Here is a 14,873-nt window from a genome sequence, read left to right as displayed (position 1 = left end):
AAATCATTTCAACAGCTCAAACAAGCTAAACAACCTACAGTGATTGCAATGAGGTGGTATAACCTGGCAGCGCCGATGAAAACCGGTCTGCCGGCATTTTGGTGGTAAAAAAAAAAAAACCTCCAAGTGCTCCACATGAATTTTAACCCTTGTCTGTCCGCTGTTGGTGCTGAAGGGTTAAACACGCCCCTGTGAGGAGGAGAGGGGATGTGACGCTGCTGCTGCTGGTACATAACACCAACACGCACTGTCTGCTGCGACAGGCAATCACTTCTCATTCACTTTACTGCCCTCACGTACTTTTACACCTTGGAGCCACGAACGACCACGTTTTTCATCGAGTTTGTTCTTCGAGGTAGAGGGAATTACTGTGACTATCGTTGTTTTTTTTTTTTTACATTTTTTTTTTTGTATTTTAGCCCGACTTGTGGAGCTCCACAGCAGGAAAGTTGCTTCCCTTTGGCCAACGTGGGCATCAGCTCCGTGAGGTAGCTAGCTGTCGTTACTCGGTTTAGGGATGAATGGTAGACTTTTAGGAAAGCCGAGAAGCTGCGTGAAAACACCTGGTTACCCATTAAATGGCGGAAAGTGTCGCTTTAAAGCCTCAGCCACGTTTTCCGCAGAGTCGAGCCTAAATAGCCGAGCCGCTAATGCTAAATGCTAACGCTCGCTCCCACATGTCTGAAAGAGTAGCGGCAGTCTGGACGCAGCTCATGTCTGCTCTGCCAAAAGTTCAGCTGCATGCACATTGGTGGATTATTAACGCGTGTACACAAGCTGAGACAGTTTTATGGTTGTATTAAGAGGCCACAGTGTTCCTACTTATCAGTGCTAATGTCGATTTCAGTGAGATAATGCTACACTTGTAACGGTGACGGCATCATGTAGTATCTGGATGCTCCAGCTGTGGAGACATTAATGTTAGTGGCGGCTGGAGTAAAGTAAAACGTAAATCAGGTAACGTTGGTGCGTGTGAAAGCTTTATTTATGTGTGAAACATTGGCTAATAGGAGGAATTGTCTTAAATGTATTATTTACTTTACTGGATGTTGGTCATTTCAACTTGAGTGCCAACTATCTATGTTGTTCTGGGTCCAAGACACTAGATTGCTAACATTAGAGGTATTATTACCTAAGGCTAATAATATTACAGTATTGGACAAACCAACTAGCTAGTAGATGTGATGACTGTGTAAACAGACGTGTATCGTGTGGCTAAATTATGAGCCGGTGTGTTTTTAATTTAACGTAAACGGTGCTATCGCTGGTAAACACAGCCTTATGTTAACTTAAAGTACGACACCTCCTCTCTATTTGTCGAAAATGTTAGATAACGTGACACTCCTATCAACCTGCACGCACTAATATTCTCGTTGGCGTGAAGCCCGACTTGTGCCTGAAGGAAGCACTGAACTCGCTTCGAAACTCTGCCAAAATAGTGTTCTCTCTTCCCAAAAAAAGGCGCTATATGGGGTGGGAAAATATTTTAGATTATATAGTATCTAAAATGAGTCACTCTTCAATTCGGCATACTTTGAATTCTCAAATTAATGAGATTTATTGTAATGAAATGTCAACTTTAACTGTTTGTTTCTCTTATTCCCATACTATTCATCTAAAATTAACTTGGGCTTGCCAAACAGTAATGGATGCTCACTGGGAAAGCAAACAAATTCTTGAAATTACATTTAATTGTCTATACGTGCTGCTGCTTGCCTATGTCTGTTTAAAAAAATATATAAAATAAAAAAACCAAGTGGTTAAGCAGGTATGGACTTCTGAGGTGAGACGTTCAGGGAGCTAACATGGACACTAGCATGAATAATGATGTAACACAGGATCATGGATGCTACGTTGCCGCTTTACTGTATAAACACAGAGATCTGAAGGAGCACGTTTTCTTTGCGGAGGGTGTGCACTGCAAGCAGCTAATGTTTGCTAGCCACTGATAATGCAATGTAGGTCACCAGGCGATGTAACTACAGTTTTACCGCTCGAGTCGAGACGATGGGACATTTTGAGGATATTTTGGGCAATCAGTTGATTATGCTTTTACATTACAAGTGTCCACCCTTCATGAAATAGAAAGCATGCAACGTCAGCGCTGGTTATAGTGGTTCAGATTAATGTTAGTGGGTCACCCGGCCATGTTTTGCTTCACACGCGGTCGTGTGGGGACTAATGCTGCTGCGCCGATGTCGTTTTCCTCCTGCGCTCAATTTGTGTTTTGAAAATATTAGTTCGGCAGAGACGGAGGATTTTCTGGGTGTCCAAGCACAAAATCACAGAGGGATTTCTACATCGACGCCTATGTGTTAGTTGCTCTTATTGTGCTATCTGATTAGCTTTACCTCCTGCAGTGGTCATGAAACAGTTGTCACTGTGTACACCAAGTTTATCTCTGGGTTATTAATGGCTCGTCTCTGCAAGCAGAGGAAACAGTTGCATCCTCGTCTGCCACACAGGCGCACTGACCTGCAGCTGGCTGGGAATTGTTGATGATGCCATGGTTATGTCTTCCTGTGAGAAGGTCACTGAAGCCTACGAAGGGGATGCTGAGTGTTGTAGCAGAGCATCATTTGTCAACTGCCTTGAGATAAACATCTGTATCTGAGTGTTGGGTTGCACTGTTGACGTTGTCTCTCTCTCTCTCTCTCTCTCTCCATCATTTGGCAGCATGGCGGATTACTTGATCAGTGGTGGTACAGGCTACGTCCCTGACGATGGACTCTCGGCTCAGCAGCTCTTCTCGATTGGAGACGGCCTTACCTACAAGTGAGTTTCCTTGCGTCACGAACTTTGATTTGTTTCCCAGAAAATCTCAGTAGAGTTATGAAATTCATTCAAAGTAAGGTCTCCTGATTTTAAAACCTCACCTGCGCGCAATGGTGGATGAAGTGTCCGCAGCAGTGCTTTGTAATGGCCAACACATTTTGAACCAGCAGATCTGACCAACAGTGCGTTGACTCCGATGGTCATACGGCTGAAGAGCTATGCTCTAAAGGAGATGGGTTGACTTACAAGTGAGTAAAACAGTCGTCTTTAAGCTCTCATGAAACTGTGCTTATAAAAATCCTCTGTCTCTCTGAATAGTGAATTCATAAGGGGGAAGCAAATGACTGTCCTTCTAAAGAAACTTAAAATATGAATCTGGTGTCATGAAAGTGCTTGAATGCAGAATAGAAATGGTGAACTTGTTGGAATGCTCAACCCGATCTTGGCCATGGGATCAAATTTGCTTCCTGTGTACATAACTGCATTATTAACCACAGCTAACCATCAAAGTGCACGACCTGTCCTGTGAATGTGGCATTCATGACAGAACAGCTCATGTGCTTTCTTTCAAATACTTTGCTTTGATAAAAATTCTAGTCTAGCTCTAACTTCTCACCTCTTACTTAACTTCACTACTTACTTAACTTACTTGCTTACTTACAAGGAGAAATGCTTTGTATTTGAACTCCACCATGCATTTTGACTGGAATGATTTTCTTTTCTAATCCATGTAATCACCCTTTCATTTTCTTCACTATAAATAACAAGACCTGAAGCATTGTGCCACTTAATTTTAGTGGTTGTTGGATGATAAGCATGCCATTTTCTTTTAAAACTTTGACTAAATCTGTCATAGTGCTTTACCTCTTGACTGTTTGCCACAGGTCCTAACAGCCACTGCAATCAATGCTTAAGATGCCCTCTCAGCATTCACTGAAAAACCAGTAGTTAACGTAATCCATTCTGCATCATCGTCCGCACAACAAAACTGCATTTCGATATAAAGTAATTCAAGCTTAATTGGAAGGTTTTATCAGATTAAAGTTCTCTAATTGTGCTGCTCCTACTTTATAGAAGCCAATTGATTAGAAAACGTCATGATGTCGGAGTGTGTCCACGTGTGATTGAATAACCTCTCCAAACTGTAATGAAGTGCATCACGACCAAAGGAAAGTTTGCGCACATGATGGCCTGAATGGACATCATGTGATTTGCAGGAGGAATTGGAGTAGATGGGATTGGTTTGAGGATGGAAACACGAATAATAGTGGAAGGATTTCAGCTTCTATTTATTAGCTAGATGAAAAGCAAAAGACAACCACAGAGTGAGATACAGTCACAGGAAGCAAAACCAGCTTTGTGAGGGGGAAAAAAGCACTTCCTGCAGTGTTGTGACCTTCAACCAGGTGCATAAATCATGTCCTTTTTAAATGATTGTGAACTCCATATTTCTGTCAACACTCCTGAAATGGAAAAGAAAGTGCGGAGTATAGACAGAGATGGGTGAGTGATATGATTATTTTTTTTTAGAGTTATCTACACTTTTTGGGCCAAAGTGAACTTTACTTAAGACGTGTAGACAATGTAAAATGCATCAACAAAAGGTCCCTTTTATTGTTTAATTGAGCATCTTTTGTCACATTCTCATTAATCCCACTGTACCAGCTATTGACTATAAAACCTGTCCTACCCTGTTAAAGCCATAACCATTAAAGCAAAACAGCTCTCTTACTCTCTCTTACTGTAATACATACCACGGTTGATTACCTCAGGTTTAAGTCTGGCACAAGCCCACATATTTCTGATTCTTACACCTGTGACAAACCACCTGAGTATAGTCATTGGCAGACGAACCAAATGAAGTGTTGAAAGTCAGACATCCAGATTCATCCTGTTTAACTTACTGCTGCATTTACAAAACGCTGGGCGCCATGCCCTGAGGTGTTTCGGTGCTTTGATGTAGTCCTTTTATAAGCCCATACAAGTTGTGTCCTTTGGTTGTACTTTGAAACACTCTTGCTTAGCGCCATACATTTGTCTAGATTTCCCATTCAAATACTAACCACAATAAGGCATCAGCACACCAGTGTTGTCTTAAGAAAGCAGACACTATGAGCTCTAGTATGGAGCTGATCCTGAGTCAGTGGGTGCAGCCTGTGTGCCGTAGCTGAGGTTTGTGGCTGCTACTAAATGCTAGCAGATGACTGCTGGGCTTCATGCTTGTTCCCATGTTGATGTTTGTGGGTGTTTTGTGCTCTGTATTGGGGAGGGGGGGGAGGGGACTCCTCCCTTGCAGTGTCCCATCGATTGCGACTATTTGAGACCTTCCTATTCCAAACCAACGCCAAGGCCGCACACATCTCTTAGCCCGCACTCTCAAGTCCCCTCCTCATTTAGACTCACTTATGTCCACCTGGACTGCTCACCATCTACCTGTTTGACGTCCTCTCGCTCTGTAATTTTCCCCTCCATATTCATCCATTCACACTACATACAAAACTTCCTTTGTTCCACCCATCTTTCCATCTGTCCCCTGCCTGGTTTTACACCCAGCTGCAAAAAACCACAAAATACATACAGAGTCTGTTTTGTTTTTTTCCAACCAAACAAACACACCATTCCTGCGTCTAGCTGTTGCTCCCACACTCATCTTTTTCCACCTGTCATTGTGTTAATGCAGGTGAAAGAGGTCAACTGTAGCTTTTTACCAAGTACAGGCAAACACAGCCACACTCAGTGCCTGTGCTCAGCCACTGTGCCACTTGGAAATATTCTGGGAACTGCACAGAGACCTAAAGTATCCAGCAATAGGTTACAGGTTCTGAAGTTGAAATCTTTAACAGAAGAGCATGAAAGAGATCAGTTAATCCTGAAGTCATCAGCTGATAAACTAAATGTCTAACAAATATTTAATTCAAATGTTTGATATTGGTGTGATCACATCTCTGTTTATCCACTTATCCTTTTAATATGCGATCTTGTTCAATAATCTCATTTGATTGCTTCTCAATTCACTTTTCATCTTTACCGTGAGCTACTCATAATGTGGGAACACATTTTCAGTCCTCTGCTTTTATTCATGTTGGTCTAAACATGAACTCTTTAGCTTCTGGTATTGTAATGCAGTGTGTGTGTGTGTGTGTATGCTTCAAACCTCAACGCTGTGCTTAAGTTGCATCAGCCCCTCACTTTGGATTTTCCTTATGTCTTTCAGTGACTTCCTGATTTTACCCGGCTTCATCGACTTCACCTCAGACGAAGTGGTGAGTGCTCCAATGTGTGAGGGACATATTTTAGGAGGGCACAAAAGGAATGTAAGGCCTGTTAATGTTTCAGAGGATTGTTGCACTTCACTGTCACATCTGAGCAGAGACATTCCTGGGTATAGGTATGAAGGGCAAGCCAATAATTTTTTTAGTTTCTTCCACACCCTCATGATAATAAGCGTACAACGTGGCAGTGTCGGCAGACGGGGCCCGTTCTTGGCAGAGCCACATCCTAAACAATCAGCCTTATTACAGTGAAGTCTGTTTTTGTAAATGGGTTTTTTAAACAAACCTCTTCACTCCAGACTGAACCTCATTTTATAATCGCAGCTTTTATAAAAATAGTCTTGCTTTTGCCCATTTAAAAACTGTCTGCATCACGTCTCCTCTCCCTGCTATTTTTGCCCAGTGTGGTCACCCACTGGCTGCTCCCTCACCCTTGTGTTTACATTTGCGTCTGGTCGGTTGCTCATCCGTCTCTCCCAGCAGATGACGGGGTAGTTAATCTCGAGGCTTTAGATGAAAACCCCCCTTCCCCCCCTTGTGCTTCGTCCATCTCAGAAGGTTTTAGTTTAATTGATATCTCTAATCTCTCCCTATTGCCTTCAGAGTTAAAGAAAGCCCTCGTCGCTGTATGAGATGCTTGTCTGCCTCGTCATGTTGTCATGGGCTAGTCGGCTCTGCCAAGTCTTGGTCTTGCCCTAGTTTTTCACTGGATAGTGAGCCTATTCGAGCCTGAATAACACAAATGCTTCCACATTTGGCCTCAGTCTCGACTTTGAATGGAGTAGTTCATGTTCACACAGCGCCTCGGTAGATCTCCTTTCCTGCTTTTGTGCACTGTGTTAGAAAAATGAAGAGGGGCCGTGTGTGTGTGTGTGTGTGTGTGTGTGTGTGTGTGTGTGTGTGTGTGTGTGTGTGTGTGTGTGTGTGTGTGTGTGTGTGTGTGTGTGTGTGTGTGTGTGTGTGTGTGTGTGTGTGTGTGTGTGTGTGTGTGTGTGTGTGTGTGTGTGTGTGTGTGTGTGTGTGTGTGTGTGTGTGTGTGTGTGTGTGTGTGTGTGTGTGTGTGTGTGTGTGTGTGTGTGTGTGTGTGTGTGTGTGTGTGTGTGTGTGTGTGTGTGTGTGTGTGTGTGTGTGTGTGTGTGTGTGTGTGTGTGTGTGTGTGTGTGTGTGTGTGTGTGTGTGTGTGTGTGTGTGTGTGTGTGTGTGTGTGTGTGTGTGTGTGTGTGTGTTTGTGTTTGTGGAGCTGTTGTGGGAAATTCTTCGGGCTTGCGATGTTCTGGATATTCTTTCTTAACTCTCAGTAGAATTTAGCAGGTTAGTGCAGCTGTGCTCTCTAAATGGAGGAGTGATGTAAGCTGATTTATCTTACCTCCGCCATGAACCCCTGAGAAAAGACTCCATAGTTTATGTCTGTCACAGATAAGGAGTAAAATGCTTGGACACTGTAGAACTCCTTTGCTGGTTTCCCATGTGCAAGGAATGCCATTATCTTCACAAAAACGTGTGAGGATAACAAAATCAGGTGCTGCCTGTTGTGGGAATCAGTAATCTGTGAAAGTTAAATGTGGCTCTTATGGCTCAGTCCCATTTTCAAGACAATGTCAGGGCTCAGCCCCTGAGGGGAAGGAAGGTTTTTGTTGCATTTTATTTTGTTCAGACTTTTTATGCCACAGTTGTACGATTATTGACACACTAAAGCTACATTTGTGCACATTTTTACTTAAAATCTGCCTAATAATTGGCCCCATTGGCTTGCTGTCATTTGAGGTTATGTCCTTTGCATGTCAGTGAAACCCACTGAAAGGCATTAACCCCTTGAAGACACGCATCATTCAGGTTTAGTGTGCCCCCTGGTGGATCATTAGCAAAATAGCAGAAACAAACTCCACTGGGAAGACAGTAAAATGCGTGTTCCCCTGTTTTTGTCTCTTAGGACCTGACATCAGCACTGACCAGGAAGATCACACTGAAGACCCCTCTCATCTCCTCCCCCATGGACACTGTCACAGAGTCAGCCATGGCAATTGCAATGGCGGTAAGACACGGCTTCACCAAAACAGCTGAAAGATTCTGATTTGAGTTTACTGTGAATATCGACATATTATTCCATTTGAATTTGGTAGCTAATGGGAGGCATTGGCATCATTCACCACAACTGCACTCCAGAGTTCCAAGCCAATGAGGTCCGCAAGGTTAAGGTAAACTATTATCCGTATTATGTACAAAGAACTATTTTCCCAATGTACTTTGTGTGTTTTTTATGTTGAATTATCAGCATTTTGTAGTTAAGTTATGTTTGATTTTAGTAGTATTAGTAGAATAGTTGAATAACTGTTTGTTTTTAATTGTCGTGTTCTTGTCATCATCGTTGCACACTCTCATAAGTGAACTTGACCTTTCTTGTTGTCTTGTCCCTATATAGGTTATGGTAATTGTCTTCCATCTGTGTTTTGTTTTTGTGTGTGTTGTTTGTTACTTAACTGGTTTTGTTGTGTTTCCATATTTATTTTTGTCTGTCTTGTGGGTGGTGTGTATTTTGCACTGCTTTGCGCACATACATTTAAAAACATAAAAAAAAAAAAGATTTGGTGTTATATTTTGGTTTCTCTTGGTTTCCAGAGGTTTGAGCAAGGTTTTATCACAGACCCAGTAGTGATGAGTCCACGCCACACAGTTGGGGATGTGTTTGAGGCCAAAGTCAGACACGGTTTCTCTGGCATCCCTGTCACAGAGACGGGCAAGATGGGTAGCAAACTGGTGGGCATCGTCACCTCCAGGGATATCGACTTCCTCTCTGAGAAAGACCATGACAAACATCTGGAGGAGGTGTGTATTTCTGTGAAGTGATGGACATACTGTTTCTTAAAAACAAACATGCTTTTGATGGCATCATGCATTTGATTGTTTTTACATTGAAATTCTTCTTTTGGTGTCCAAGGCCATGACAAAGAGGGAGGACTTGGTAGTGGCTCCAGCAGGTGTTACACTGAAAGAAGCCAACGATATTCTGCAGCGCAGTAAAAAAGGTGCGTGCGAGTTCATGTGTGACAGCAGCTTTTTCTAGCTGGTTACCAGACCTGCTTATGTAATCTGATAACTTCACTTCCACTTCCTGTTTTCCCAGGCAAGCTTCCCATTGTAAATAATAACGACGAGCTGGTAGCCATTATTGCCAGAACAGATCTGAAGAAGAACAGAGACTACCCGCTAGCCTCCAAAGACTCGCGCAAACAGCTGCTGTGCGGCGCCGCCATCGGCACCAGGGAGGATGACAAATACAGACTGGACCTGTTAGTGCAGGCTGGAGTGGATGTCGTTGTACTGGTGGGTTTTTAGTGGCTGATTTTATTTTTTCCCAGTAGTGCTGGTTGTGAGAGGGCTTATTTTAGCAGAGGTTCCTTTTAAAAACATGTGAAATTGATCAATTCTTATAATATACACTGAGTGTGGGTGAGTGTTTGCGGAAGGCCAACTACTACTTGGAGACAATGTAAAGTAATAGAGCCATGGATCAAATTCAATGACTTGATATACTGCTGGGAGCTTTCTGGGGGAACAGTCTTTTAACACAATCAAGTTAACATTGACCTCAAGCACAAATGATTGTCTGAATTTATGTATTTAGTTTTTGTCATTTTTAATCGAATCATTTGAGAGGGACGATACATGCAGGAGTTGCTACATTTAAATAAAAATATAAGACTTCTAGCTGCAACTACTTTGCAGTCCTTGTCCCCAGTCAGGCTTTTAAGAGAGAAAACGCATAATACAAGAATGTAATAGAAGCATAGAGACTAGAAGTTTATGGATATGATAAACCACAACCAGTAATAACTGAAACAGCAATGACTAAACAACAATCAAGAAGAGTAACTGAACACTATGGTTAGGAACAACAAATTGGAAATAAATTATGTATGTAATATTCACCCATATATCTCAGTGTTCACAATCTGAAGAACAGCAGGCATTTATTCACCAGCATCTGAAATGCATATAAAGTATGCATATTGTAAACATTCCTTCGTCTTTCTAATCTTCTAGATTCTCAGGTTCATCACCATTGTACTAAAATCATGACTGTCTTTGCATCTCTAGGACTCTTCACAAGGCAACTCCGTGTATCAAATCAACATGATAAATTATATTAAACAGAAGTATCCAGACTTGCAAGTCGTGGGAGGAAACGGTGAGTTTGTTGAGAATGGAAACACTTGAGTGTGCCGATATTGTTGCCACTATTAATATGTAAACATCAGTGGAAATAAAGGACTTTGATTTTGTGCACAACACTGCTTGCTTTATCGGCAGATTTCTTATAACGTCAAGAAAATGCAATAGTCTTTATATTTTTCCCTCACTTACAGTGGTTACAGCAGCCCAGGCCAAGAATCTGATCGACGCTGGTGTTGATGCTCTGAGAGTCGGCATGGGCTGCGGCTCCATCTGCATCACACAGGAAGGTACTCACCCTTGTTTTTCCCATGCCACCTCCTGCACACACACCATGTTTTACCTTTGTCATCATCAGAGTACCAGAAATGGAATTTAATTTGATTATTGATATAAATGGTTAAAATATAGCATATCGCTGCAAATGCAGTGAAACAAGTAAACTGGGATATAAATCTGCAGCACATCAGTCTGTGCCTCTCGCTGTACCTGTTCTCAATCTGGCTATGAGCTACAGCGAGAAGAAAAGGCTACCAGTTGCCAACGGTAACAAATACCCTGAGACCACTCCTAGTTGTCATGGTGATCTGCCAAGGCCCCGTTCTGGGTTGCCATGGGGACCGGTGTCTCATGCTCAGACTGGGTCACATTTACCAACAACAGCAGAAGAAATGTGTTGCAGCCAAAGGACATGAACCTAATAGTATCACATGATGTCTCTGTTGGAGTTACAAGTGAAATAGATGCTGTTCTTTTGTCATGTGCTATGTTTTTTTTTTTTTTTTTTCTTTCTAACCTGATTTGTGCCCATGGCAGTCATATTGGGTATGTTTTCTGCCTCATAGTCATGGCATGTGGGCGGCCCCAGGGGACCTCAGTATACAAGGTAGCAGAGTACGCCAGGCGTTTCGGTGTGCCAGTCATCGCTGACGGTGGCATTCAGACTGTGGGCCATGTGGTGAAAGCTCTGTCTCTTGGAGCGTCGACTGGTGAGATTTCAAAGATCATGACATACCGAGTGTTGTAACATTGTGAAAAGAAAGGCCTTATCCAATTGTCAGATTTCATACAGCTTGTTAATCTTAGAAACATCCAGTCCTCTTAACAACAAGGTCAGATTGGGTAATACAGGGAAACGGATAATACTCTGTTGTGTCCCACTCCAGTTATGATGGGTTCGTTGCTAGCAGCAACTACCGAGGCTCCAGGAGAGTACTTCTTCTCAGACGGTGTGCGGCTGAAAAAGTACCGTGGAATGGGCTCCCTGGACGCTATGGAGAAGAGCACCAGCAGCCAGAAACGTTATTTTAGGTGCGTGGGAGGCCAAAAGTAGTAAAAAGCCCAATTCCAAGAGCAGCTATGACAATGCTGTGATCCCACGGGATTGAATATTGATTGATGTGTTTCCACAGTGAGGGTGACAACGTGAAGGTGGCCCAGGGTGTGTCAGGCTCAGTCCAGGACAAGGGCTCCATCCATAAATTTGTACCTTACCTGATAGCTGGTATCCAGCACGGCTGCCAGGACATCGGGGCAAAGAGTCTTTCTGTCCTCCGGTGAGTTGTATGTGTGTGTTACTGGTTATAATACAGATGTTAACTGTTTTTGTGTATTATATATTATAACATTTCTATCTGTGTCAGTTCCATGATGTACTCTGGAGAGCTGAAGTTTGAAAAGCGAACCATGTCTGCGCAGGTGGAGGGAGGAGTTCATGGACTTCATTCGTAAGTATAAAAACACACATACACAAATATCTTAACTGCATTTAACTATACATTTTGGTACATGCCATAAAACTTGTGTAGACTAGACTACATGTTGTTGTCTTGGAATAAAGTCTAATCAGTTTTGTTTCACTGGCCATAAATATTAGTTAGAGCATCTACAAAGAGTTATGATTATTAACCCTATTGCACTACTATCTATTTTTGTTACAAACAAAAACAAGCACTCTACTTTTTTTTAAAGTTAGAGGTGAAAACAAAATGCCTTTACAGTGAGAGTCGGTTATTTCATCTGCCAGTCACAGAAGCAGCAACTCTACACTGTGGATTCTTTGACTCTCATAGATGATTTCCTCATGACGTTGCTAAGAAACAACTTGGCTCCAATATTACTGTACTTCCTGATAGGTGTTGACATTGGAAGGCACTGCAGGGAAAAACAAACCTGCTCCGTAGTGGCAAGAAGACAATGCATCAAAGAATAACTTTCAGTTCTTCTTCTTCTGGTCTTCTGCCAGATTAGAATATCTTTCTAGCTAGTTTCTAGTTTGTCTCCTGTTACTACAGTGTTTGCTCCCCAGACTTAGTACCTGTGCATCCCATAGTGACTCTTGTGCAAATACAGTTTAGCAGCCTATGGACTCAGAAAACATGTTGTAATGGGTAGATGCAATATGCTGCATTTAACTGAACCACAATTATGGTAATTGTAACAGTGCTCATTTATATTAGAGCAAACACTGATTTCCCTCTGATTTTTCTCTCTGCCTCTGCAGTTACGAGAAGCGGCTTTACTGAGCGCGGGTACAGAGAGAAGATCAGCCGTGCACATGACATACCCAATCTAACAGTGACCAAATGTTAAATCGCCACTTCTGCTAAAACATGCACCACCCAGTACACCCTCTTTGCCCCCCCCCCCCCCCCCATTCACCCGCCGTTACTCACTCTCTCCGATCCAAGCCGGCTGCTTTGGAAAGGAAAGAGGCATCGTAGCAAAGCGAGAATCCTCAAACTGACACCCGGCTCTCTGAACACCTGGGATTTTTGCACTCAAGAAGCGGTGCATCAGGGTTTTTCAGGGTGACATGCACACCTGCATCTTGAGTACGCAGCCAATCCCGATTTTGTGTGTGTTGACGGTAGTGAGAGAATGAACTTTGTGCGTGTTTGGTGCATTAAGGATGGCGCGCCTCTGAGTGTGTGTAGTTTAACGTGTGTTGGGGCAAACAAAGTGTAGATGCAATGTGTTTGTTTGTCCTGGTTAATCTTAGCGAGTCTAAATCAGCGGTGGTGCAGATCTCATGAGGATTTCTTTTTTGAGATCCATGCTTACAGCACGCTCCACGTCTGAAGCCTCTCACGTCCCAGTTCTTACACACTTAGGCGCACGAGCAGAAAACAAGGTAAAACACTTGTCTGTCTATGTGCAGTGTGTCGGTATATCATGGCAATTCCTTTAGTTTTTTCAGTTTTTATGTTATCACAAGTAAAAGCTACTTAATGATCAGTAGCTACTTATGTGTCAACGTATATTGTTTACTTCCTGTATTGTGGATCCTGAGGTACAAGATATTGGCCATGGTGATTATTGACTTTGTTTCCTCCAGTGAGCCCTACAATCAGTAGACAAGACCCACTGTGGTCTTTCATTTCCCCTTCAAAGACCTTGAGCCAAATAATCGGCGTCCCAGTTCTGTGCAGAGTGTTCATATGCTGAACATGGTAGGGACCAAAAGCTGATCAGGTATGTTTCAATGGAATAAAAAGCTAAAGTGTATCAAATCAATCAAAAAATCGTAACAAGGTGATTTTTCTGCCCTTAAAATGAATACTTTTAGATAAAAACAAACTTTATATGAAACATGTATAGTCTTGGGGGCGTTGAATTGAGCATGAAGTGTTTTTGATATGCATGTTTGTTTTTTCACTAAGCCAAACATGGCTGTATTTATATTCTGCTTTATTGTAATTGCATACATACTGCCAAGTGTATTTGCACTTCCTCTGACACACTTTTTTTTTTTTTTTTTTTTGGTAACTTCAAAACCAAAATTGATGCAACAAGTCGCTTGTTACCTTGTTTATTCCTGCGTTGTTGTTTTTTTTTTTTTTTCTTCTTTGTACCAGAAATATGCCTTGAAACGGGGATGGATAAAGGCTGCACATGACAGCTCAGTGAAATTGCATAATGCTACACACACTCTCGCCTCCTTTTTCTTACTTTGAAACAGTGTCGCTAAGTTTGTTATCGTTCAGCTTATGTAGGGAGCAAGCTTTTCTAACATTTTCATAGGTTGTCTTTTTGACCAGATGTTTTTCTGTTGCGCATATATATATATATATATATATATATATATATATGTCCCAGATTAAGAGCTGAGTTGCTCTCTCTAACATGCTAATGTGTTTTACTGTGCAAAGGGTTCAGTTGACTAACAATATTTGCAATTCAACTAAATTGCAAGAAAATGTACATGGAAATTTATGGAGAAATGGATACCTATATTCAGTTGGAAATAACTGCTGCTTGTTTTCAGTTTCCCATCTGGAGAGATTATTCAGGTTTTAAAATGTCTTATTTGTTAATTGCTGAGTCCTGTTTGTCCATCTAAAAAGCACAATTAGTCTTGAGTGAGATGTCTAGGTTTACATTCTTTTTTTTCTTCCGTTTTTTTAGTGTTGCACTTTTTCAGCTTTGGGATAACAGTCGTAGCTCGTGCAACCAACAACCAAAACAATAAGAGAGGGCTTTTTAGATGGATGGAAAAGACTCGGTATTCAATAAATCCATTAAGGGTTTCTGAGGGGTATCACTTCAGAAGATGTTTACAGTAAAACACTCAACAGAGGAAAGATGCTTTTGCTGTTCAATATGGTAAAGAAGAATAAATAAATTAAATTAACTGTGTATGGAAGACTCTTATTG

The 14,873-nt window shown here is 41.9% G+C and overlaps 1 protein-coding gene across 3 annotated transcripts; it reads left to right on the top strand.

The window, feature by feature from the left end:
- Positions 1-260: 260 nt before the first annotated feature.
- impdh1b (IMP (inosine 5'-monophosphate) dehydrogenase 1b) lies at positions 261-14,855 on the top strand. Of its 3 annotated transcripts, none has more exons than XM_070853618.1 (16): positions 261-488; positions 2,677-2,775; positions 2,946-3,023; positions 5,990-6,038; positions 7,978-8,079; positions 8,168-8,242; positions 8,664-8,870; positions 8,983-9,070; positions 9,169-9,368; positions 10,143-10,233; positions 10,412-10,507; positions 11,063-11,206; positions 11,384-11,528; positions 11,630-11,773; positions 11,861-11,944; positions 12,721-14,855. In XM_070853618.1, the coding sequence occupies exons 2-16, from the start codon at positions 2,678-2,680 to the stop codon at positions 12,740-12,742; spliced, it is 1,623 nt and encodes a 540-aa protein (XP_070709719.1). In that variant the 5' UTR covers positions 261-488; position 2,677; the 3' UTR covers positions 12,743-14,855. The 3 variants fall into 3 exon arrangements, with proteins under 3 accessions (XP_070709719.1, XP_070709718.1, XP_070709720.1); XM_070853617.1 differs by having other exon boundaries at positions 2,943-3,023; XM_070853619.1 differs by lacking the exon at positions 2,946-3,023.
- The last annotated feature ends 18 nt before the right edge of the window (positions 14,856-14,873 follow it).

The sequence above is a fragment of the Pempheris klunzingeri genome, chromosome 22 (genome assembly GCF_042242105.1).
Source record: "Pempheris klunzingeri isolate RE-2024b chromosome 22, fPemKlu1.hap1, whole genome shotgun sequence".
In the NCBI taxonomy this organism is placed as follows: Eukaryota; Metazoa; Chordata; class Actinopteri; order Acropomatiformes; family Pempheridae; genus Pempheris; species Pempheris klunzingeri.
Note: the sequence above shows the minus strand (reverse complement) of the source record. Positions and strands in the feature narration are given on the sequence as shown.